Raw genomic sequence first — 22788 nt, 5'->3', positions numbered from 1 at the left:
CCAGAAATTGAAGAAAAAGGGTGGTCTAATAATTGTTTCCATGACTGTACATACGTATGAACAATCTGACACCATAACACAGCTCTTGCCAGCGTGGAGACATAAAATGTTAACCTCAAATTGACGCAAAAGGAAAAGTGGATCACTACAATCGTACACATTTTCCCCTGGGGACCATGAATGTCGGTACCAGTCTTAATAGCAATCCTTCCAATAGTAGATAGATATTTCAGTCAAAGTGGTGGGCTGACTGACAACTACATTCCTAAAAAATGCTTTGACATGATTTATACTGTATGTAGTCATCAAGCATCCTGTAACCATTATATGAGAAGTGCAGTGTGAATATTCTGAAAGTCACATGAAAGTGCAGAACTAAAAACAGCTCACTGAAGGGAATCCCAGGTTGGAGAGCAGCAGATGGTGCGTCTCTCTGCTCCAAAAACATTTCCTCTGTCAGCTTTGCTTAACAAACAATAAAACTAAATCTCATCATATTAACTTAAATGTACATTATGTACTTTTATTAAAATATGTTACTCAGTCACTTCCCCACACAACTATGCACAGAATGACCTTGAGGCAATCATGTACCACAGTTTGGTTTGTTATGTTGAAGAAATATAAAACACAGCTTCACAATATAAAAAAAATGCACTGCCCCAGTTCCCTTTTACAAAGAAATGTACTCCGCAAGGAGCCACGTAATAGCACCGTGATGAATTACACTCCAATATACATCACATAACAGATAATTATAACAACAAAATGACAACAACAAACAAATACAACACAGCAAATTGAGGTTTGATGATATCACAGAACATGTTGGGTGAATGCTGAAATGTGTATTTATGATTCACTGACCAAAATGTTTGAAGGCTTGTGTGTGATCTCCTTACGTGGAAATAGAGTGCACAGATTGATAAATGTATAAACAGACATGAATGCAACAGTGAGAGCCCCACTCAGTCCTTCAAAGAGGAATGACAGAAAAATAAAAAGTGTGTAACCGAAGATGTGATTGACAGTCAATATATTGATGCAGTTCTATCAAAAGCACAATATGAGAGTCAGAATGCATGAGATGAATAAAGGAGAGTGAATTAATTAATATCTGTATGACAGAATGAATGTTTAGGTGAAGGAACACTGTTGTAGGTAAATCAACTTATAAATATGTGGCACCAGGTAAGTCTTGAATGTAGTTTTCTCCCTGCATGTAAAAAAGTGTCCATGGCTCTTTCTCCTATTAAATTACTCCTGTTATAACCTCCGCCGGCTCGATTAACCGTTGAAGCAGACTGGGCCAACTTGAAAACCAAATTTCTGATTCCCCTTCCCAAAATCAGACACAGCAACATCAATGATTGGGAGCGTGTTGGACAGCGGAGCATCAAATTCCAACACCGTCCTCTCTTGTCCCGAGCGTGTCTGCAGCAGAGAAACACAGTGGAACAATCAAAAAAACTACACAAACTGCAGGTGTTTATGATCAAATGTATATCTGTGGTACTCACCTGACACCCGTCGTACAGTGCACTGATGTAATGTGTGTTCTCGTGAGTCAGCTCCTCCCCGTTGGCGCCTCTGAAGCGCAGTGCGTGTTCGTGGCTGTAGGTGTCGACGTGCAACCAGGCAGCAGAGTTGAGGCAGTGGTAGGTGAAGGTCTGCTTGGCTGTGGCGCTCAGCAGCTGCAGAAAGGTCAACTGGACCACGTGGATTGGAACTTCGTCCGACCCAGAGTAGGAAATCTGGGGGAGAACCACGCACGTTTAAAGTATGCAGAAAGGTTGTTGTGTACACTGTAAATTGTGTACATTCAATCCTATAATAAAACAGGTGCAGGAAAAACAGATTTGAGTAATGGGAAACACTGGGATAAAGCTATGGAACTATAGTGCACTTAATTCAACCAGGTCTTCTCAAGCTTACATGACAAAGGGAGACATGGGTAATAGAGATGTGTGGATCAGCTCTCATGTGCTCCAAATCTGAATGCACAAGTGCATCTCAATACATTAGAATATGATGGAAAAGTCCATTTCCAGTAGTTCGAGTAGCCCCAAGTAGCCCCAACCAAGTATTGAGTCATATAGATGGACATACTTTTCAGAGACCAACATTTCCATATTAAACTTACTTTTTAAAAAATTTTGAGACACTGAATTTTAGGTCTTCATTTAATGTAAGCCATAATTATTATAATAAGAAATATAATAAAGTGAGACACGAAATGTTTCATTCTGTGTGTAATGGAGATATATAATGTGTTATTTCCACTTTTTGAATTGAATTACTGACAAAAATAAACCTTTCTATGATAATCTAAATTATTGAGATGCACCTGTAAACATAAATCATCCACCCGTAATCTAATTTAGTGAAACATCTGGGGTGTACTTCTATAGGGGCCTATGGGTTTATGATGCTGACTGTGACTCTGGAATTTAATGAAAAACATCACCAAAATTGTTACATTCTTTTCTTGCAAACATTAAATGTTTGTATCATACTGCATGGTAAATCATCCAATAGTTCGTCTAGAGATATTTCACTAATAACTAAATACATGGACTTGCTGGTGCCTTTGGCGGTAAAGTGAGATAATCACCAAAGTCAGTAGGATTCATCCTCTGAAAACTGTACTTGTCTGTACAAAATGTCATGACAATGGCAACCCATCCAATATTTGTTGAGATGGACCAAATTGATGGACCAACTAATAGACAGACATTGATCTCGCTTAGAGCCATGCTGCTAATTTATCAAAAAAAAATGTAACGATTGAAGATATTAAATATATATGTAAACATACTTTTAAAAATACGTTTGTTTTATTTGACTTGCCCTGATAATTTTGGGGTCATTTGCTGTGCAAGGACTCTTGTCGGCTGCAAATCTTTGAACACATTTGATTATATTTGTTGAAATATAAATGGGTGGGCTGGCAATGCACCAAATTTACATTGTATGGATAGAAAATATTTGAATATATTTAAACTTTTATAGAGAGGTACAGTGTAAAAGCAAACTGCACAAGATTCAGTCAACCTAATGGTAAAGTATCTTGGTTGTCTACAAAAATTCCAAACTGACGTCTTCACGTATTTGATGCAAAACCGGAAGACTCCACCAGTTGTTGTTCAACGTTTAACATCTGTAAAACGCCCCTTATTAGATTATTGGTTATGATTTGCCCAACCAGGCCCAGGTCGGCTGGAAATTTATTCAAATGGGTGGGGGACCATTTTGCCAGAGCAAAAAAACAAACGAAAACTACGCTGTGGGCTCAGTCCCTATGCGTCTCAAATGGGGTGTCTCCTACCACTGTGCTCGGTAGGTGTAAAACATGCTACTTGCTTTTGCCAGTGGGGGGCGCTATGACTGTGTGTCAATATTGACACGTGGGTGTGTTCAGGGCTGGACCCTCATCACGTGTGTGAAATTTGGGACAGATTGGACAATGTATGGTCAAGTTATCCAGTCTTGTGTTTTCTGGCGAGACGCCATATTTTGCCGCCATGCCACGCCCACATATTGTGAATGTCAGTAAAGGTCTTGATAAGTTGTGTTCCCCAAAGCCTTGTGATGGTACTCACCAAGTTTGAAGTCAATGGGATTAAATCTGTTGGAGGAGCTATGTAAAGTATGCAACATGGTCATTTTATGAAAGGGGGCGTGGATAAAGCATAAGGGGTGGGGCTTTATGAAATATTGTTATTTAGAAGTGTTAAGGGCTGGACTCTGATGAAGCATGAGAAGTTTGGATCAGATCAGACAAAGAATGGAAAAGTTATAACGATCTCATGTTTTATGGCGAGACGCCATATTTTGCGGCCATGCCACGTCGGTAAAGCTTTTGATAACTTTTGATCCCAAAGGCCTTGTGATGGTACTGACCAAGTTTGAAGTCAATTGGGTTAAATCTGTAGGAGGAGTTCGTTAAAGTATGCGGCGTGGAAATGGCGAAAATGCCATATTCGATCCAAGATGGCCGACTTCCTGTACGTTTTAGGAATGGCTTCTGCAGACTTTTTGGTGCGTCTTCCCATGATACACGTATGTACCAAATTTCGTATGTCTACGACAAACCTGTGTGAGAAAATGAAATTTAGGGGGCGCTAGTGAGTCATTTTGCCACGCCCATTCCAGCGAATACTAGAATACGTAAATTTCACGGGAGATCGATTTATATTCCAAAAATGGTGAGTTTTGGAATATGTTAAAGGCCCCAAATAAGCGATTCATTTGCCAGAAAAATAATAACTAGGACTGCAAGCAGTACTGAACGGGCCCTCACAGTACACGCGTGTCGGGGCATGCTGCCGTTGGGGTGTGTGCGTTACAGGGGCCAGTCTATACCACCCCTATGAATTTCATTGCCTTAAGTCTTATGGTCTGGGCACAGTGGCACTTATTAAATTAAACTGCCGCCAGAGCGCCACCTAGGGGCCGATCAATAAAACCTTCAAGGGTTATCCTCAGGAGGGCATTGACAAGTACACCAAGTTTGGTGTTAATCTGACCAACTGATGTGGAGATATAAAATACTTCCGTCCATAGATGCTGTGTGCAAAGTTTAGTGCATAACGATGAAATTGCCTAGGAGGAGTTTGAAAAAGTAGGTTTGCGACATTTCGCGAATTTGCCGGGAAAAAAAACGGGAGGCGAAAATGGGCGTGGCGATAAAGTATGTGGGAGTTATTAGCCAAAACGCACTTTCCTTTATTATAGCGCCACCTAGTGGTCGAACTTCAGGATGACAATAGATTATAAAATTTTCGCCAGGTGTGACTTATATTTAAAGTTTCATGAGTTTTGTGGTATGTTCAGGCAGTGAAAAATGCGATCATTTGGGACAAAGAATAAAAATAAAGAATCATTCGAAATACAATAGGGACCTCGCAGGTCGTTGCCTGCTCGGGCCCTAATAAACGGACCAAGTACAATAGGGTCCTCGCACCTTCAGTGCTCGGTCCTTAAAAACCTGCAGATTTGTCTGGTTTCCAGGCTAGGAAACAATTAGAGGAATTAACAATTACAGCAACAGGGTGTGATAAGTTTGTTACCTTTTTAATGATGATCACTAGCTATAACTCAGTGTGTTGATATTACCTGCATTTTCCAAAATAAAGTCTACCCCTCATGAAAAGGTGCTTTGAAGCTGCTTCTACACTTGCACAATGGTGGGTCATATCAGGTTTAATGCCAATTATCAGTTTTGACAACCCCTTCTATCATAATAAACATCACCATGGCTGTTAGTTTTGCTGTCACCCTCTGTTTCAGTGTTCTTTATGAGGACTGCAGCCCCTGACTTAATGTTTAAAAGATTTTTAAAGCTTATAAATCCCAGACTGGACCAGCACCTGTCTACCTTCAGGCCACAGCAGTCCCTCTGCTGGAGCAACATATTTATCATCTACCCGTCGCCTGCAGCCATCCTCACTCAGAACTCCTCTCAAAAACTCCCCAAGAGTATTTTTGTTTGCTCCTCAGAAGTGGCATAAGCCCTGGGAGAGATCTGGGCTGCAGAATTTCATTAGTTTCCACTCTTTAAATAACACGTTGCTTGTTCTAGTGGAAACTCCCAGCCCTTTGTTTTATTTGACTTTCCCTGATAACTCAGGGGTCATTTGTGCCCCTCATCTAACTACTAGTTACTATAACCCTTTCTTGTTTGCTGTGCAAGGACGCTTATCAGCTGCAAATCTCTGAACACATCCGGTTTTATTTGTGGGTGGGGTGGCAACTTCACTCCTTCCCCATCAATGCACCAAATTTAAAACAACAACATTTAAAGTAATTTTCAATTAAGTGATATAAAAAACGACCATCAAAGATTCATAGCATGCAAAACCATCATGCTCTACCTGTTTTCCTTTCCTGAATTTACTGTACCAGGTGCCAGACTTTTCCCCTTTCCAGGCTGCTAACTTCACCTAGCGGCAAAGAAACAAAGGCAAAAAAAAAAACAGCTTCAATTTCACTGAATCAATCATGTTTAATATATTTCTGAGAAGTTATTCAGCTTTTGGCTGAGTCTCATACAATCTTTGAATAGTAATTTGTGTGTTTCTGCATGTGAACTCACTGACTGGAACTTCTTGTCAGGGTACAGACACGTCTCTCCCTGTGCTGTGAAATTACAAAACACCTTGAAGGAGTCTCTATGGCAACCTTGGTTGGGATCTATCCAGTAATCACCTGGAGAAAGAGAGAAAAAAAGGAGAGGAGGGCAGGGGGGTGAAAAACTCTGTCAACAACAAAAACACCTAAAAGAGAAAAATCACACAGATGATATCAGATGGAGAAGCAGGCACAGAGACAGCCAAGAAAAAATACTGATAAAATGAGTTTAGACATGCAGGCAGTTCGCTGTGAGGAAAAAAAAGGACAGAGACACAAACTGAAAAAATACCATTTGGGAGGTCTGGCTGGAGAAGCCAGAGCTCCTTGCAGGTGCGGGCGGGGCTGAGGTACGTCCCTTTTGGTGTTCGCAAACCCTCCACCTCTACTTTCATAGAGGACAGAGATGCAAACACTTCTTCCATGCCTTGGCCCTCCTTCTCCTTCATCCAACCATCCTGCCCCGCCTGGTCCCCCTGCATCCACTCATCCTCTCCTCCGTCTATCTCCTCCTCTGCCTCTTCAAGTGCAGCACCATCCACCAAGTTGTTGGTTCTCCTTCTCCGTCCTCGCTCTGGCAGAGGGGACATGCCAATTGCTGGTTTTCCCTGAGGAGAGGAAACAAGAGGAGAGGAAACAAGAGAAGAGGAAACAAGGGGAGAGGAGAGAAGAGGAAACAAGAGGAGAGAAGAGGAGAGGACAGGGAAGGAGGAGAGGAAACAAGAGGAGAGGAGAGGAGAGGAGAGGCAAAGGGATAGAGGAGAAACAAGTGGACAGGAAAGGAAATGAGGAGAGGAGAGGAAAGAAGAGGAGAGGAAAGGAAAGAAGAAGAGAGGAGTGGAAACAAGAGGAGAGGAAATGAAATGAGAAGGAAAGAGGGAACAAGAGGGGAGGAAAGGAAATGAGGAGATGAGAGGAAACAAGAGTAGAGGAAAGGAAATAAGAGGAGAGAAGAGGAGAGGAGAAGAGAAGAGAGGAAATGAGGAGAAAGGTGAAGGCAAAGAAACACATGGGGAGCAGATTCAGGTGGTGGAAAAGTTGAGGAAGAAACACAGAAAACACATGTTTTTTATGTTAATTCTAAGGTAATGAGACTTTTGTGGGTGTCAGCTGCACTAAATTTCACTAAACTCACTGGTGGTCCTGGAGGTCCTGCAGGTCCATTGTCTCCTCTGGGACCAATTGGACCCTAAATGCAGAGAAAAGGGACTCATTTAGGTATGATGCTCCAACGTAACAGAACTGACTAATTCAACCCAAGGGAACAATGAGCATCACAGTTACCTGGTTCCCTTTAGAGCCCTTTGTACCAATAGCACCCTGGGAAAGAGGTAAAGAGTTAACGACACATAGTAATCCAGATGATGTTGTTTATTTTTTAATCTTGTATACTCACAGACAGACCCGTGGGACCAGGGGGCCCGGGGGGACCTGAAGGACCAACTGGACCCTGATATTACACACAAAAGAAACAAAACTGTCACAAATGAATTGTTGGAGTGTTGGAGAACTTAGAGAAATCTACTACCTTCACTAAAGTTAACTTCTTTAATAGGATGAGACTAGGGGTGGGTGATCTTATCATAATGAATTGTGATTGACTTTTGAAGGTTTAAACAATCTATTTTTCTGGGGAATCGTACAAACGTCATATAAATGTTTTGACTACAGGATCCACCACTAGCTGAACAAACTAGTGAGTGAAACTTGATGGATAGACTGATTTGACAAATAACTTGACAGGGCTCTTCCTTTGGTGATCTATTAACAATGCAATATGAGTTAAGAGTAACAGCATGGCGAATGAGGAGCTTGTGCTAAAAAAATAACTCAACATCAGCAATACAACATACCATTTTAAAACTATATAGTATCTTTAATGCAATGTTGTTTATTTAATGGTGCAAATTGAGAAATGCAAAAGCAATTTAAGTATCGCTATAGTCTACAGAAATTTAGATCATGGATTGTGGTTAAATAGATTGTGATATTATATTTGTGGCCAGAGTTTGGTAGGAATATACTGAATTTACAACCACAAGTACAACAAAAATTGGGACACTTGTGTAGAACGTAAATGAAAACAGAATGCATCTAATTCAGAACAAGGAAACATTATGTTTGGAAACAGCTACATGGCATTAAACATGCTAACCATTAACTTTCATAACTTTGAACTTAAATTGGAGAATTACGAATCCATCGGCATCCATCAAGAATTAAGGCCCATAAACCAGTGCTGCGTTAAGTTGTTTCTCCTTGTTTTTTAATTTGCATACAGTTAAATACTTAACATAACCTGCAGACAGGCTGCCTACTCTGCCTGGCTGATTGCTTGATCCAGGTTTGTGTGTTTGTGTTTGTGCAAATTTTCAGCACCTCGTCTCCTTTTGGACCCGACAGTCCCTGGTTTCCTGGCAGTCCTCTGTCCCCCTTCTCTCCAACGTCTCCTGGTGGCCCTATCAGACCTATCAGACCACCGTGACCCTGCACAGATGTCACAAACAAGCTCACGGTCAAAGTCAGGTCGATGTCAGAGTGAGTGTTTACGTGTGTGAAGTATGAACGCACCTTGTCTCCCTTCTTGCCATGGTCTCCCTTTAGTCCTGGTAATCCCGGTGGGCCCTGAGAAGATGAAGTCACAATGAGGTCAAACGATGAAATGCGGCAGGTTCTTAGAAAAATTGATTCATTTATCACTCTGACAATATATCCCAAGGTAAAGGCTCGCCTGCTACACTTCCTCTATTATAACAGCTTAAGATGTGATCAGTGTATTTATCATGCCGTCCTTCAGTGGTGATATGTAACTAAGTATATTTACTCAAGCACTATTTTCTCCTATGTATTTTAGTTGAGTATTTCCATTTCCTGCTAATCTATACTTCTACTCCACTATATCTCAGCTGCAAATATTGTACTTTTTTGCACTACATTAACTTGACAGTTAGATTAATTTTTTCCAAGTAAAAAACATGATATGCTTGTAATATGATGTAGTGGTTTACAAATAATCTACCCAATAATATACAAAGTAACTAAAATTTGCTCCATATTGATGAACTACAACATTAAAATGCTCTTACATGTATTCATAAACAATAAAAATGTAGTAATATATAATATATTAATAAAACCATTTGAAATGAGCCTGTCTTCATAATGACTCTTTTTTTGCTACTTTAACTGATTATTTTTAGACCATAGTATTTCAAGTTTTACTCAAGTAAAGGATCTGAGTACTTCTTTCACCATTGCTACCCTTAAAACATTAAAACATTTTCTTTTCTTTTCTGTTGATGTCATTTGAAATGGTATTTTTCCTGTATTATGTTATGGTAAGTCGCCTTACCATGGGACCTGGGGGTCCTGTCTGGCCAGGTGGTCCATTTAAACCCTGCTCCCCCTGAGAGAGACACACACAAACATTTAACCGCCATCTTTTTTATTTATGCTCCATTCCACTGCTTTATTCTTTGCTCTCTGACTTACTGCAGGGCCGGGGATCCCTCTTAAACCTTGGGGGCCGAACTTGCCAGGGTGTCCCTGAGCACCTACGGGCCCTGTCTTTCCTATGGGACCCTCCAAACCAGGTGCACCCTGCAACAGACAGAGAGAACAGGGTGACCCTCAAGAAGCTGTGAGCATTCATATGTTATTGTTATTCAAAGAGTTGTTTGAAATTTCACCTTCGTTCCTTTCAGGCCCGACTTTCCATCCTTCCCTGGTTTTCCTAAGTGGCCCTGAAGAATACATTTTAAAACATTTTAACCTGAATCTGTCACACAGATGTACTGGTGCGCACACACACACACACACACACACCACACACACACACACACACACACACACACTGTGAGAATGCACTACTAAAAATACCTTCAACGTCATAGAAAATGAAGATTCTGAATGAACACAGAAACACACATACCCTTCGCCCAGGAGGTCCAGATGGCCCAGGTTCTCCTGCTGCTCCTGGTGGTCCCTGAAAAATATAAAGACAATTTTAACATGTCCACTGCATTGCATTGCATGATCACAGCATCTTTCGTTTATTAAAGAACATCATGGTTGGTGATGATGATGTAGAAGGAAGAAGCTTACAGATTTTCCAGGGTCTCCTGTGTCTCCTTTAGTCCCGGGCAGACCATCCACACCCTGATGAGGACAGGAAAATAAACTAAATTTATTTCGTACCAGAAAATGGCACTTTATGGCAACTTTAAGGCTATTCTGATCTGAATTTATAGTGGTGTGCACAATTGTGAGACATATTAAAGAAGAGTCATAAAGCAAAAGCAGATGATTGGTAAAGTGTTTGTTTTGTTCCAAACTAATTAAAAGTGAAATCATTTCAAAAGATCCCATTTACAAAAACAACTTTCTGTCTCAAGGGTACTGTGTCTTAGCTCCCATGGCTTTTCCATAAGTCTTCCAAAACCATAGTATCCTCTTTAGAAAATCAACTACATACATTACTTTCCATGAAAAATCAAGATTCTTTAGCCAAACACTCAAAGTCTCATGTACATGTGGAACTAATCTGACTGACCGTTCATTTAAATACATTACAAGTCAGAAAGACATGTACATGTACATTACAGTGACATACTTAAAACCAAGAAAAACACGTGTTTTATCCCAGAAACATCTTTTTGTTCAGCTTTGGTCTGGCAATTTCACATTGTGTTTCCATAACTGAAAAGGAACTGGAATTGAAGAAGAACTAGAAGAGGAAGAAGTGAGAGTGAAGTGAAAGAGGAAGAGGAATAGAATGAGCACTCACGTTGGGTCCAGCTTCTCCCTGCTGTCCGATGTCCCCAGTGAGACCTGGAGGACCCTGAGAAGAGACAGAGAGACCTTCAGCTTTCGCATCATATTGTATAGCACAGAGATATAGCATAGAGATAAAGCATACAGATAGAGCATATAGATTAGGTTATATATGTTTTATTTACAGTGTATTGCACAGTATACACCAGTACAGTACTGAAGAATGATTTTTAGTATGAATGTCTCTCACAGAGTTGCCCTTGGCCCCATCCTCTCCTGTGGCGCCCCTGGCTCCTGGAGGACCAGCTGCTCCTGAAGGACCTGTATCTCCCTTCTCTCCATGGTCTCCTTTTCCTCCCTGAAGTAGCAAAGAAGAAGAAACATTTAAAAGGGCTGAGAGGAGAAGAGCAAAAGAAACCTAAAAGTTAAAGATGGGCAAAAAATGTTTTTTTGATTAAGCAAACCAACTTACCGTCCTTCCTGGGAAACCAACTGCTCCGGGGTCACCTGCCTCGCCATCCTCCCCCTGAGAGAGAAAGAAATTAAGTGTAAGAAATCCAGAAAGAGACTATTTGATGGCAAAGGAACATTATCTTAGAATATGCATACATAAAAGTCTAACTATCCATTTCTTTACCTTCTCTCCAACAACACCTGGCTGTCCTATCATCCCGAGTCGACCAGTCGGACCCTGCACAATACAGAAGGAATCACAGTGACTCTCCAGAATTCAGTGCCTGGCTAAATGAGGATGCATTAAGATAAGTGTGAGACTTACCAGTCCCCCAACAGGTCCTTGAGGACCATTGGGGCCTTGTTGACCAGGTGGACCCTAAAACCAGGTATTGGGGGGAAATAATCATAATGAGTTTAGTAACTTGTGTGAGTGAAGGAAAAATGAAATGTAAATAAGGGATCTTTATAGTATCTTTATATATACAGAACAAAAGCTCACCATCAGTCCCGCATGTCCACTCTCACCCTTCTCTCCTGGAAGGCCGGGCATGCCCTGAGAAAAAAACACACACAGGATTAGAGGATTAACGCTAAGAACTCCAAGTTCACCTCATTTATTCAGAAGTCATCTCTTCAGTTATCCGCTCCCTGACTGTTGTACAAATTTCACCTGTAATCCTATTGGTCCTCTGGAGCCCTTGAAGCCGCGGAGTCCCTCATCTCCTTTCGGACCATACATGCCCTGCTGGCCCCGGGGCCCCCGCAGTCCATCTATACCCTGCAATACAGAGGAGAGTGATTATCTTTATGAATGAAGTGATCAAAGAGAACGTAACAAGAGGTTTTAATTATGAGGTATTATAATTTCATAGGAATGGCAGTAAGGCAGGGTGGCCAAAATTGTGTTGACTTTTTGGTTAAGCTTATTAGTAGAGGTGGGGGAAAAAAATCGATAGAGCATAGTATCGTGATAATTTGCGTGCCAATATTAAATCGATTCATGGCCGCAAAGTATCGATACTTAGCGTTGTAAGCGCAGCGGTTCTGCTCCGTCCTCTGCCCAGCGTCAATTCCCACCGGGCGCGTAACGCCAGTGTAGCGAGCCAGCCGTATACACGCGAGATAACCAGAACACGCGATAATCCAGAGACATACGGGAGACTGCAAGATCCCGTGATAAACTGTGTGTATAAAGTATAAACCATCTATCCTTATAAAAAGAATGTGTTATGTCATAAATGATTGTATGCTGTTCCACTTCAACAATCAGTCTTTTGTCGTCTGTGTCGCCAACCCTCTGAGATCCTTTGATTGATTGATTGATTGATTGATTGATTGATTGATTGATTGATTGATTGATTGCTGATCTGGTGCCTCGGTCATAACATAATGTTGATGTGAAGTAGTTTTAAGCTACATGAACTGCGTATTGTGTTTTATTTTGAAAGGAGGCGGAAGTGTATTACATTGATACTGTGTCGGATTTCCTGTCTGGTGCAATCTGCTCTGCTGAACTTGACACAGTTTAGAAACGGCTTGCAGCAAAAAGTGCTAGGGATCGATCACACTGCAGAGCGGAGAGCCATGACTGGGACGCTGCTGATCGTAACTTTTAATTCTAGTTTAGATTTAGCAAGCAGAATATAAAAGGTTGTTCTCATGGCTATAGCTTCATATTTAAAGGACAAACCTGAAAGTAAATAAGCACAGTTGCAAAAGCAAAGTTATTATTCCTTTCATGATTATGTTTTGGTCCAACATACGTCATAAATATATAAACCAGAGTTATAAAAGCCAGACTGTGAGTGTTGGGAACAGCGTCTAACTTGTTACTGTGGGATTTACAAACTTGTACATTTGTGCTACAGTGCGATTTGAGATCTTTCAGTTTTCAGGGATAAATAAAATACAAAGAGAAGAGTCGACTCACTGGAAGTCCTGGCTGACCCACTACACCTTGAGTGCCAGTGGGGCCTTGGGGGCCCTGTGGAGAGGAAGAGAAATAGAAACATTCAGACACGATCAGATCTACTCTGGTTTTGGAGTCCAGTCCTCGTTGATGTACATCTCCAGCTCCAAACTTACTGCTTCTCCTTTGTCTCCCTTGCTGCCTTTCTGCCCGGGTTCTCCCTGCTCCCCCTGTGGACACACACACACACACACACAGAAAGGACACAAAATTTGTCATCACAGTACAAGCCACACACTCGCTCTTTATCTCTTTGACTCACAGAAACACACAGTTCACCTTATCCCCGTCGTCTCCAGGAGGTCCTGCTGGGCCAGTAGCCCCAAGCATCCCTAAAGGTCCATGCTCTCCATCCTGGCCTGCTGGTCCAATCGGACCCTTCTCGCCCTGCAACACAAACACATAAAATAAGAGTGTCAGGGACTAAAAATGGATGAAGTCTAAAGGCAACACATAAAAACAACCACTGAATACAGTAAGGTAGAAAAAAAGGAGATGTAATTACAGGCTCGCCCTTCTCTCCCATTGGTCCGGGTCCTCCGATAGCTCCGCCCCGACCAGGCTGTCCAATGGCTCCTGCTGTTCCTGGAGGGCCCCTTTCACCTGTTGACCCCTACAGACAGAACATGTTGGTGAACATGTTGGCAATTTAAAGTACTGAGACGAAAATTAGGTCTGCATAAAGACAGCTGGAATCATTACAGATAATACTGTTTTCAATTATAAAACATCACAAAATGTTGATTATTTATGTGAATTTGTTCTGTGGAAATCCATTGATCTTCTCGTTGGTCTTGGGTAAAATATTGCTCTGAAAACATACGCAGCTGAAGAAATATGCTTTCCTTTCACAAACAAAAAACAGATTTGGAAGGCATCCCCCAACAGAAATCAAGATGGAGTGTAACTCACTATGCCTCCTGGTGATCCAGTAGGTCCGGATCCTCCTTTTAGACCAGGAGGTCCCTGGAAAGATCAAACACAATTTGTACTCTGTAGCCTGGGTATCATTTATTATACATATAAAGCAAGTAATCTGTATGGAGTTTGGTGTGTGTGTGTTTGTTTTTGTGAGTGTTACCATAAGTCCAGGCGCTCCTCTGCTCCCTCTGAACCCTTTCAGTCCTGGAGGACCATTCTTCCCAAATGTTCCTGGCAAACCTGGATCTCCCTGAGACAAACACAAAAAACATTGTACAATAAAAACTTAAACAATGACTCTATTAGATGACGATCAGTGAGTGACTGTGTGCACCCACCTTTCCACCTTCCTTCCCAGCAGCCCCAGGTAAACCATGCTCTCCAGGTACACCTGGTGCTCCTGGGTGACCTCTGTCCCCTGTTGGACCCGATTCACCTGATTTTCCCTGAAAAATACACACAAGTGATTGGGTCGGTTACACCAATACACACATGAAGCACAAGACAGGAGGAATATTACATAACAAAACGGAGTCACATAGCTGAGCTCACCTGTGGCCCCACAACACCTGAGGGCCCTGGAGGTCCTGTTTTCCCTTGGAATCCCTGCAGTTACAGAAAGAATGGATATTAAACATACAGAAAACACACATTCTTGAGTGAGTGAGTGAGTGAGTGAGTGAGTGAGTGAGTGAGTGAGTGAGTGAGTGAGTGAGTGAGTGTGTGTGTGTGTGTGTGTGTGTGTGTGTGTGTGACAAGGACTATTTTTCAAAGACAAACTGCAGTAACTGATGTCCTCTAATGAACTCTTATAAAATTTGATCTCACTCACCGGCTCTCCTCTTTGACCTGGGTGACCTGGAAGTCCGTCTTTCCCGCCAGGACCCTACAAACACACACACACACACACACACACACACATGCATACGTGCACACAGAACACAGAAATGCAAAAGACCAAGGTGAGAAATTAAAATTAAAATTTTTGGGAGCTTGAGATAAAAATGGGCCTTCACCACAGACTATATTTTGTTAATTATCATGTGCAATATAGCTGTCTACTACATCCTGCCATGTCATCTGCACTTTACTCCTTAGACACTTATTTTTTTTTTTTTATTGTTTGTTATATTTATATTATATATTGTTATTGTTACTTATTTTGTTCTTTGTTTTTTCTTATATTTTACCATATTGTGATTGTTTTTGTAATTGTTTTTGTAACTTTGGAGCAATCAGGAACCAGAATTTCCTCCAGGACAAATAAAGTTCTAACTTATCTTAAGCATTTTATTCACTGCACGTTCAAATATTCAAATAAAACTTCAGGAATGGTCCCCCGCAGGCCACTGTAGGTTATTAATGACAGTTCACTGTAACTGGAACTTTTGTATTTGGAAAATTAGCTGCAGAGACTAAAACTGCTTTCTGTACCAGGCTGTAAAAGTGTGTATTTTTGCTAAGTTGCACATTTTAAAATAGGGGTCGATGGGGACTGACTCACTTATGGAGGCAGCCTCAAGTGGCCATTCTAGGTACTGCATTTTTGGAAATACCTACAAGGTACTGTCCAGAGATGCACCTGTTTTGATGTACAAAACAGGTGTTTATTTGCCAGTATGTTGTACAAATGTACTATTCTATTTTAAAAATGACAAGACTGGGTGAAGTGAAGTGGTGGAGTAAATATTTCTCTTGATTTGCAGTTACATATAAATATTTTTGACTAGTGTGTGTGTGTGTGTGTGTGTGTGTGTGTGTGTGTGTGTGTGTGTGCGTGTTTTGTCACAACTCACGAGTGATCCTTTAGGTCCTGGCTCTCCATTCCTTCCTTGCGGACCTTGAGGTCCCTAAAAAATAAAACCAGCCATTACAGCAGGCCATCCACCAACTGATGAATCATTTCATATTACATTATAACAGTGTTTTTCTCACCCGCTCTCCAGGAGACCCTGGGGGCCCGTCATGTCCTGAGGCGCCCTGGGGAAGAAGAACATGGTGGTCATGACAAACAGAAGCTGGTGAAGCAAAGCTCATCGTGTAAGTGTATTCACCCATTAACAATAACAGAGTGGGTGTTCAATTGGCTGAGAGGTGAGTCAGCTGACCTTTTCTCCTGGTTTCCCTGTTGGCCCTTTAGCCCCTCTGCCTCCTCGTGCACCCTGTTGTAGAAAATAATGCGTGAGACCAAACGCAGGACGTCCATGAACTTTTACTTTTAACTTTAACTTTAACTTTTACTGACTCAGTATACAGTGAACCTTCTGGGATTCATTCAGTCACTGCTTCAGTTAACACAGTGACCATGATGAAAGGCTAACATCAACAACGTTTAGAAACAGATAAATTGTTCAAACTGCAATAACTGATTTTTTTGGCCACATGGGGGCATCAGAAACACAGCACTGACATATTATCACATCTTAAAGGCGAAGTCAGCAATTCCAGAGATATATTATTGATACTGGAACTCAATATCCCAAAAATTCAGATTTACAAATGCCCCCATCCTGCACTTCTTGTTGTACATGTATTAATTTATCTCCCAGTGCAGTGTAGGAGCAATGTATTGCATACATGCACAGGAAAGTTTTTTTATCAGGCTTTACGTAAAATGATGGTTACTTGTGGCCTGCTTTTTGAAAAATATCTCACTTTCTGTGCAATTAATTTCCTACTGAACCAGGGAATGTTTTGAGACAAAGTACTCACATTTGGACCCCTCTGGCCTGCGCCTCCTGGTTGTCCTGCGGGACCCTGGGTAACAGCACAAGAGACGGGACATTCATGAAAAAAAAGTTTGATGTCAAGACATACAACATTATGATTTCAAACCCTTTACTCACTTTCTTCCCTTTCTCTCCTGGATCTCCCAGTGAACCAGGAAATCCATCAGAACCCTGAAGAAGAGGAACAAGGCACACTTTATGATATCTACTTGATCTGCAACTTCTTTGGATTAATCAATCGCTCATTAATTATTTTACCTTTGGCCCCTGTCGCCCTGGATATCCTGGCAGCCCAGGAACTCCCAGTTTACCCTGAAAAAGAGACTTTAAGGTTTAATTTAACTTGTACAAGTTTTTTCTACAAGTTTAAGAACTTTTAATTCAAGTTTGGAAATATTTAATGCTATTTTATCAATTTTGCTAACTCTGTACCTTCTCTCCAGCAATACCAGAAGAGCCAGCTTCTCCTTGAGGACCCAATTGTCCTTTGGGCCCCTCAGGCCCATCTTCTCCTCGACCACCTGGAGCTCCGTTGTCTCCAAGGTCCCCCTTTGCTCCCATCTCCCCTTTGGACCCTGGGAAACCATCCTCTCCCTACAGACATAATAATTTGGAGGAGACAGAAAGACAGAAAAAAATCCAGTTTATCGGACAACATAAAACCACAGATGGTTGTGGTAAAATAGCATGTTTTCTGTAAATGATTTGTTTGGATGATATGATATTTTCTCACACAACAAAACATCCTGAATGGGCACAGTATGGACTACTTTTCTGTTTCTCTCACCTTTTCGCCTTTGCTTCCCTTTAATCCTCTAACTCCATCTGCTCCCTGTCAAACAGGAGGAAAAAAACAAATGTGAAGTCAACAAGAAACTAGATATCATGAAATTATGATATAATATCACTGGCTGTCAAGGACACCTTTATGTGGTGGCAAGAATATTAAATTGTGAGCAGACTTTGCCTTTAAACCTGATTGTCAGCAGTGAAAACCATAATCTGTTCCTTTTTTTTGGCTAGAAGATCTAGCTCTTGATCTTTAAAAAAACCTCTAAAACTACAAAATACAGCCTTATTTTAGATGAATAACTGCGTTTCTTATTTAAATTATAAAGTAGGGTTTCAAAAGATCTTTACCAACAGAGGATCATGAAATTCATTAGGCGAAGATAAAGCCAGATGATAGGTATTGTGTTTTACAGCAGGTATATTTCATGTGTGCATGTACTACCTTGACTCCTCGCTGTCCAGGGTATCCAACAGGCCCCTGTACTCCTGCAGGGCCCTAAAAATGGACACACACACATTGAAGGAATAGTTTGACATCTTGGGAACCATACTTATTAGTTTCCTAGATGAGAAAATTGAAACAACTCTGACATCTATGTAATTATTATTCCTCAGGTTAGAGATGTCTACAGTTATTTCACTAAAGTAAGCTCCACTGATCCCTGTACGGGAAAGGACGCGTTTGTATATTCAGCAGCAGTTATGTGGAATAAGTGCCTGCAAGTCTGAAGTCGATAAGCTCTATTGGAAACTTTAAGTCCTGTTTGCTTTAGTTGTTCATGCATTGCTTGAGAAATTGTGTCTGGGTTAGGACAACCAGGGTTTTATAAGCCTGACTGAAATGTACTTTTTTAAGAATAAAATAGCTGCTCAGTAGTATTAATTCATGTGTTAATTATTGAATAGGTTAGAGACCGAGTACTGAATACGTAGTGTGCTGCTGCCTTCTCTGTGCACAAACAACAGGGGAAACAGCCAGCTTGACTGTGTGTGAACTAAGTTACAAAAAGTGCCCAACAGTTCCTCTAAAACTCACTGAAGTCCCTTTTCCACCCCAGGAACTTTGCTCAGGAACTAGAAACTTTTTGAGGAACTAACTGCATTTTTACCACAGGATGTTCTATGGACATTTTACCCCCAAACAGTCCCTGTTCAGGGAGCAGTATTTTTTAAAAGTAGAAACATTTTCAGGGTGGATCTTGCATGGATGACCGTTGCTGCACACACTCAGCACAGCTACTTTAACTTGTGTACTGCTTTGTTCTTTTCTCTGTTTGATCTGATTAAGAGTTATGATTGGCTCTAGGTCTCCTGAGGTTTTTTAAAAAAGACAAGAGAGAGCCAGTGAATTCTCCTAAAAGCTTATCTGTACTTGGGTCGCAGGGGACTGGAGCTGATCCCAGCTGACATTGAGGCGGGGTACACCCTGGACAGGTCACTAGACTGTCGCAGGGCTGACATATGGTTACAGACAATCACGCTCTCATTCACACCTACGGGCATTTTAAAGTCACCAATTAAACCTAAGTGCATGTTTTTTAGACTGTGGGAGGAGGCCGGAGTACCCGGTGAGAACCCACGCTGACACAGGGAGAACATGCAAACTCCACACAGAAGAGCCACAGGCTGGTTGTGAGTGCCAACAACTACAACACTATGTAGCCCACAACAGTTATATATAAGTTATATCTAGGTGTAAATGTCAGTGAGACACAACTTAACTTGCTTTTTCATAAGTCCCCTGACTAATTTGCCTAATCTTCACAGATCTTTAGACTGCAATAAATATGCAGGACCAAATGAACCTTTTACTTCCTTGAAAAATATCCCCAGGACTAATATGACCAGGAACTTTTTGGTCGAAGCGCAGCTTAATTAGCACGATATATCTCGTTTGTGTGATCCGTCTCGTAAACTGTGGCAACATCGACACAACATGCATTACACACAAACACAGACACATCCATACAAGAGACTTACCGGCAGTCCTTTTTCACCTGGAGTGCCTTCTCTTCCGGGGTGACCCTAAAGACAAGAGGACATGTTTATATCTGTAGGCATGCGGTTGTGATGTTAAGGTTAGGATTAGAGCCTAGGGAATGCATTGTGTCAATAAGACGCACATGAGGCAAGAAAATGCTTGTACTTACCGCTGGCCCGTCGTTTCCAGGTAAGCCCTGCATCCCTTTCTTCCCTTGAGGCCCCTACAAAACAAAGATTAGTCAATAAGTCATAACTCCTTCACCCCAATGAGAAAAAAAAAAAAAAAAAGTGTCTTACCTTGTCTCCTGGCAGCCCTACTAACCCCTGAGGACCAGGAAAACCCTGCAGCACAGATTAAACATTAGTGTTTGTGTATGTATTTGCAATTGAGTTGTTTTTGTGAGTATCTGTTCTCTGCTCCTACCACAATGCCAGGGTTGCCTTGCTGTCCAGGTGCTCCGACGTCTCCTGAGGATCCCTGTTAACAAACAAAGAATGACATGATGGAGGTTATTTGTTATAAGGCTCTGCTGTCTTGACTACGACCTATATTCTACTCACTATGTTTCCTTTTGAACCTTGAACTCCGTCAATTCCTCGAATGCCCTGTGAGGAGAGAAAGGAAGAGTTACTGGAAAGGACTCGTTTTTTCTTCTGCGTCCTTGAATTCACTCATGTGGCCTCCGTATCAAAACACTGCAGAATAATAGGACGCTGGAGAAAACGTGTGGTTTTGAAAAAGCAGACTGTGAGCTGCCAACTTTACACTGCAAGTGATAATTCCCCTGTATTGGATGTATTTCCTGGCTGTACCCTCTATTTCTATCAAATACTTTATTTTACAGTCTGACAAAAATATATAAGGCGGCAGCATTGCTGTGTATCTTTAACAGTAATTTTCCTGAGGCGTGTTATGTAAGCCTCCTGGGTCAACAACTAAATGAAACTAAAACTTATCAGCCACCCTGTTGGTTTTGGCTGCACCATGTCCTTGCTTGAGGCCCCCAATGCTTAATTAATCAACACTGAGCACAAATGTGTTTTTTATACGAATTTAAAAGTGCTTCCTCTGAGTGCTATTAGATTGTTACAAGTGCAAACTTGCGTTTCCATAAATGAAAATTAGAAAGAAAAAAAAACAGCTTGGGGTGTCTGTGATGTTGTATTTGGCAGAGAGGTAGTCATTTTATCAGATGAGATAAGAATTACATAACATCATGTTAACAAATGGGGAACCACAGTAACATGACGTGATTAGGCATGATCGTGTGGCGTCATGTGATAGTGACACCACAGCTGGATTTATGTTGGTGGTGAGGGGAGCTGCATTTTAGCTGCATGGATAAACACAGAGACGAGACAGCAGGATAATTAGTGGTATTGTATGTCTTTTAATGTTGTCAAGGGGAGAGATAAATGTGTGTGTGTGTGTGTGTGCATGTGTGTTTGTTTATGAAAAAAGTAATGTAAATTTCACACTCACAGGCTGGCCTGGGGGACCAGGACGACCTCTGTTGCCATTCAGACCTCTGGAACCCTGAAATACACAGTTATATATAATAAAATATCATTATAGTTAATGATTATTATATTATAATAAGACATATTTGCATGTCATTGGGTGTGTGTGTCCTTATACTTCTATTTTTCTGAGGACCAACATGAATATAAGATCTTAAGAGTGAGGATATATTTGGAAAAAACACTTTGGCTGATCTTCACTTCTTCAACAAGCTGTTTAAGGATCAATATCTGGTTTTAGGGTTAAGGTAAGAGATGAGGGAATGTTTTATGTTAATATGTAAATATAGAAGTACAGAGCATGTGTGTCTATTTGTGTACAATCAAATAGATTTAAATTATGGGTAAGAGTTGGGGTTTGGCATGTAGGTAGGGAATGCACATAAATGAGGGTCCTTATTTGTATATATAGACATTGTGTGTGGTGTGTATCTGTGTGGTAGATGAACTCTGCCAGGTGTGTCTCTCTCTCCCTCCAAACAAAGAAGAGTTGAATTCCACTCAACTGTCCCTGCCGGCTGTAATATTCCTTTTCTCAAAAATGTTCTGTTACAGTCCCGCCCTCCTGCGCTGTGATTAGCTCGTACTCATCATGTTGAAACGTTGAGATAAGACATAATTAGGGTTAGGGGCAAAGCGGTCAAGGTTAGTGTTAATACCAGCCAAACACAGCACAGTAATAATAATAATAATAATAATAATAATACATTTTATTTATGGGCGCCTTTCATGTCACTCAAGGTCACCTTACAAACACAGCAAAAAACACTAGATAAAAACAAGAACACAATCAGCTACATAAAGACAACAATGAGGATGGCAAGGTCAAACAGAAAAGGCTAATCTAAACAAGTGAGTCTGGAGCTGTGATTTGAAGGTGGAGAGAGAGGTAATGTCACAAATGCTTTGTGAGAGAGAGTTCCAGAGAGAGTAGACAATAGAGCAGGACTAGGTGTGAAACATTTGGGAAAAGGAATAACATCTCCTGGCTCTGTTACAGTAGAGAGGGGTGGAAAGATGACAAAAATAGGGATTTATTTATCTTGTATCATGTCTAACTTTAGTGGATCACACCATATCTGGTATAGTATCAATCTACAGATGCTTCAGCTAAAAATTAGACCAAACTATTCTGTTGATGTCAATCTGGCTGGTTGGGGTTGAGGTTGAGGAGTCAGCAGTGAATGACAATATAAAACAGTCAATAAAATTGATTTTTCAAAAACTGTGAATCACCACAACCATGAGAGGCCGTTGAGCATCCAGTCATAAATGTGCACAAGATATTAGGCTGATGGATCCTGTAGTATGCCTGGCACTGGCAAAGACAATTAAATATGTTTGTGATAGTGTTTTTCTACTAATGCTACATTAAATAAAACTAGAGTGGAATCAATTGAGTCATTCATAGTATGTGTGTGTTTTTTTGGTTGTGTATTAACACTTACAGCATCACCTGGTTGTCCTCTTGGCCCAGGTGGCCCCTCAGAGCCCTGTGAAAAAAACCACAAA

The 22788-nt window shown here is 41.1% G+C and overlaps 1 protein-coding gene across 1 annotated transcript in view; it reads right to left on the bottom strand.

The window, feature by feature from the left end:
• Positions 1-497: 497 nt before the first annotated feature.
• The window catches only part of LOC131972011 (collagen alpha-1(XI) chain-like), a 41875-nt gene continuing 19584 nt past the window's right edge, over positions 498-22788 (bottom strand). Inside the window, exons 20-66 of the mRNA XM_059333727.1 lie at positions 22725-22769; positions 21239-21292; positions 20317-20361; positions 20180-20233; positions 20053-20097; positions 19923-19976; positions 19753-19797; positions 18215-18268; positions 17768-17812; positions 17413-17574; positions 17239-17292; positions 17098-17151; positions 16964-17008; positions 16360-16413; positions 16187-16231; positions 16048-16101; positions 15084-15137; positions 14804-14857; positions 14590-14697; positions 14412-14501; positions 14243-14296; positions 13836-13943; positions 13610-13717; positions 13447-13500; positions 13292-13345; positions 12032-12139; positions 11861-11914; positions 11684-11737; positions 11543-11596; positions 11378-11431; positions 11156-11263; positions 10919-10972; positions 10237-10290; positions 10064-10117; positions 9822-9875; positions 9625-9732; positions 9485-9538; positions 8704-8757; positions 8512-8619; positions 7529-7582; positions 7417-7452; positions 7268-7321; positions 6425-6740; positions 6098-6210; positions 5877-5945; positions 1521-1754; positions 498-1434 (exon numbers count right to left, since the gene is read on the bottom strand). Coding sequence (XP_059189710.1) covers positions 1288-1434; positions 1521-1754; positions 5877-5945; positions 6098-6210; positions 6425-6740; positions 7268-7321; positions 7417-7452; positions 7529-7582; positions 8512-8619; positions 8704-8757; positions 9485-9538; positions 9625-9732; positions 9822-9875; positions 10064-10117; positions 10237-10290; positions 10919-10972; positions 11156-11263; positions 11378-11431; positions 11543-11596; positions 11684-11737; positions 11861-11914; positions 12032-12139; positions 13292-13345; positions 13447-13500; positions 13610-13717; positions 13836-13943; positions 14243-14296; positions 14412-14501; positions 14590-14697; positions 14804-14857; positions 15084-15137; positions 16048-16101; positions 16187-16231; positions 16360-16413; positions 16964-17008; positions 17098-17151; positions 17239-17292; positions 17413-17574; positions 17768-17812; positions 18215-18268; positions 19753-19797; positions 19923-19976; positions 20053-20097; positions 20180-20233; positions 20317-20361; positions 21239-21292; positions 22725-22769 — 3588 coding nt within the window. The 3' untranslated portion in view covers positions 498-1287. The remainder of the gene's footprint in view (positions 1435-1520; positions 1755-5876; positions 5946-6097; positions 6211-6424; positions 6741-7267; positions 7322-7416; positions 7453-7528; positions 7583-8511; positions 8620-8703; positions 8758-9484; positions 9539-9624; positions 9733-9821; positions 9876-10063; positions 10118-10236; positions 10291-10918; positions 10973-11155; positions 11264-11377; positions 11432-11542; positions 11597-11683; positions 11738-11860; positions 11915-12031; positions 12140-13291; positions 13346-13446; positions 13501-13609; positions 13718-13835; positions 13944-14242; positions 14297-14411; positions 14502-14589; positions 14698-14803; positions 14858-15083; positions 15138-16047; positions 16102-16186; positions 16232-16359; positions 16414-16963; positions 17009-17097; positions 17152-17238; positions 17293-17412; positions 17575-17767; positions 17813-18214; positions 18269-19752; positions 19798-19922; positions 19977-20052; positions 20098-20179; positions 20234-20316; positions 20362-21238; positions 21293-22724; positions 22770-22788) is intronic.

Source organism: Centropristis striata, chromosome 1, assembly GCF_030273125.1.
Source record: "Centropristis striata isolate RG_2023a ecotype Rhode Island chromosome 1, C.striata_1.0, whole genome shotgun sequence".
NCBI lineage: Eukaryota > Metazoa > Chordata > Actinopteri > Perciformes > Serranidae > Centropristis > Centropristis striata.
The sequence above is the reverse complement of the archived record's forward strand: the minus strand, read 5'-3'. Positions and strand labels throughout refer to the sequence as shown.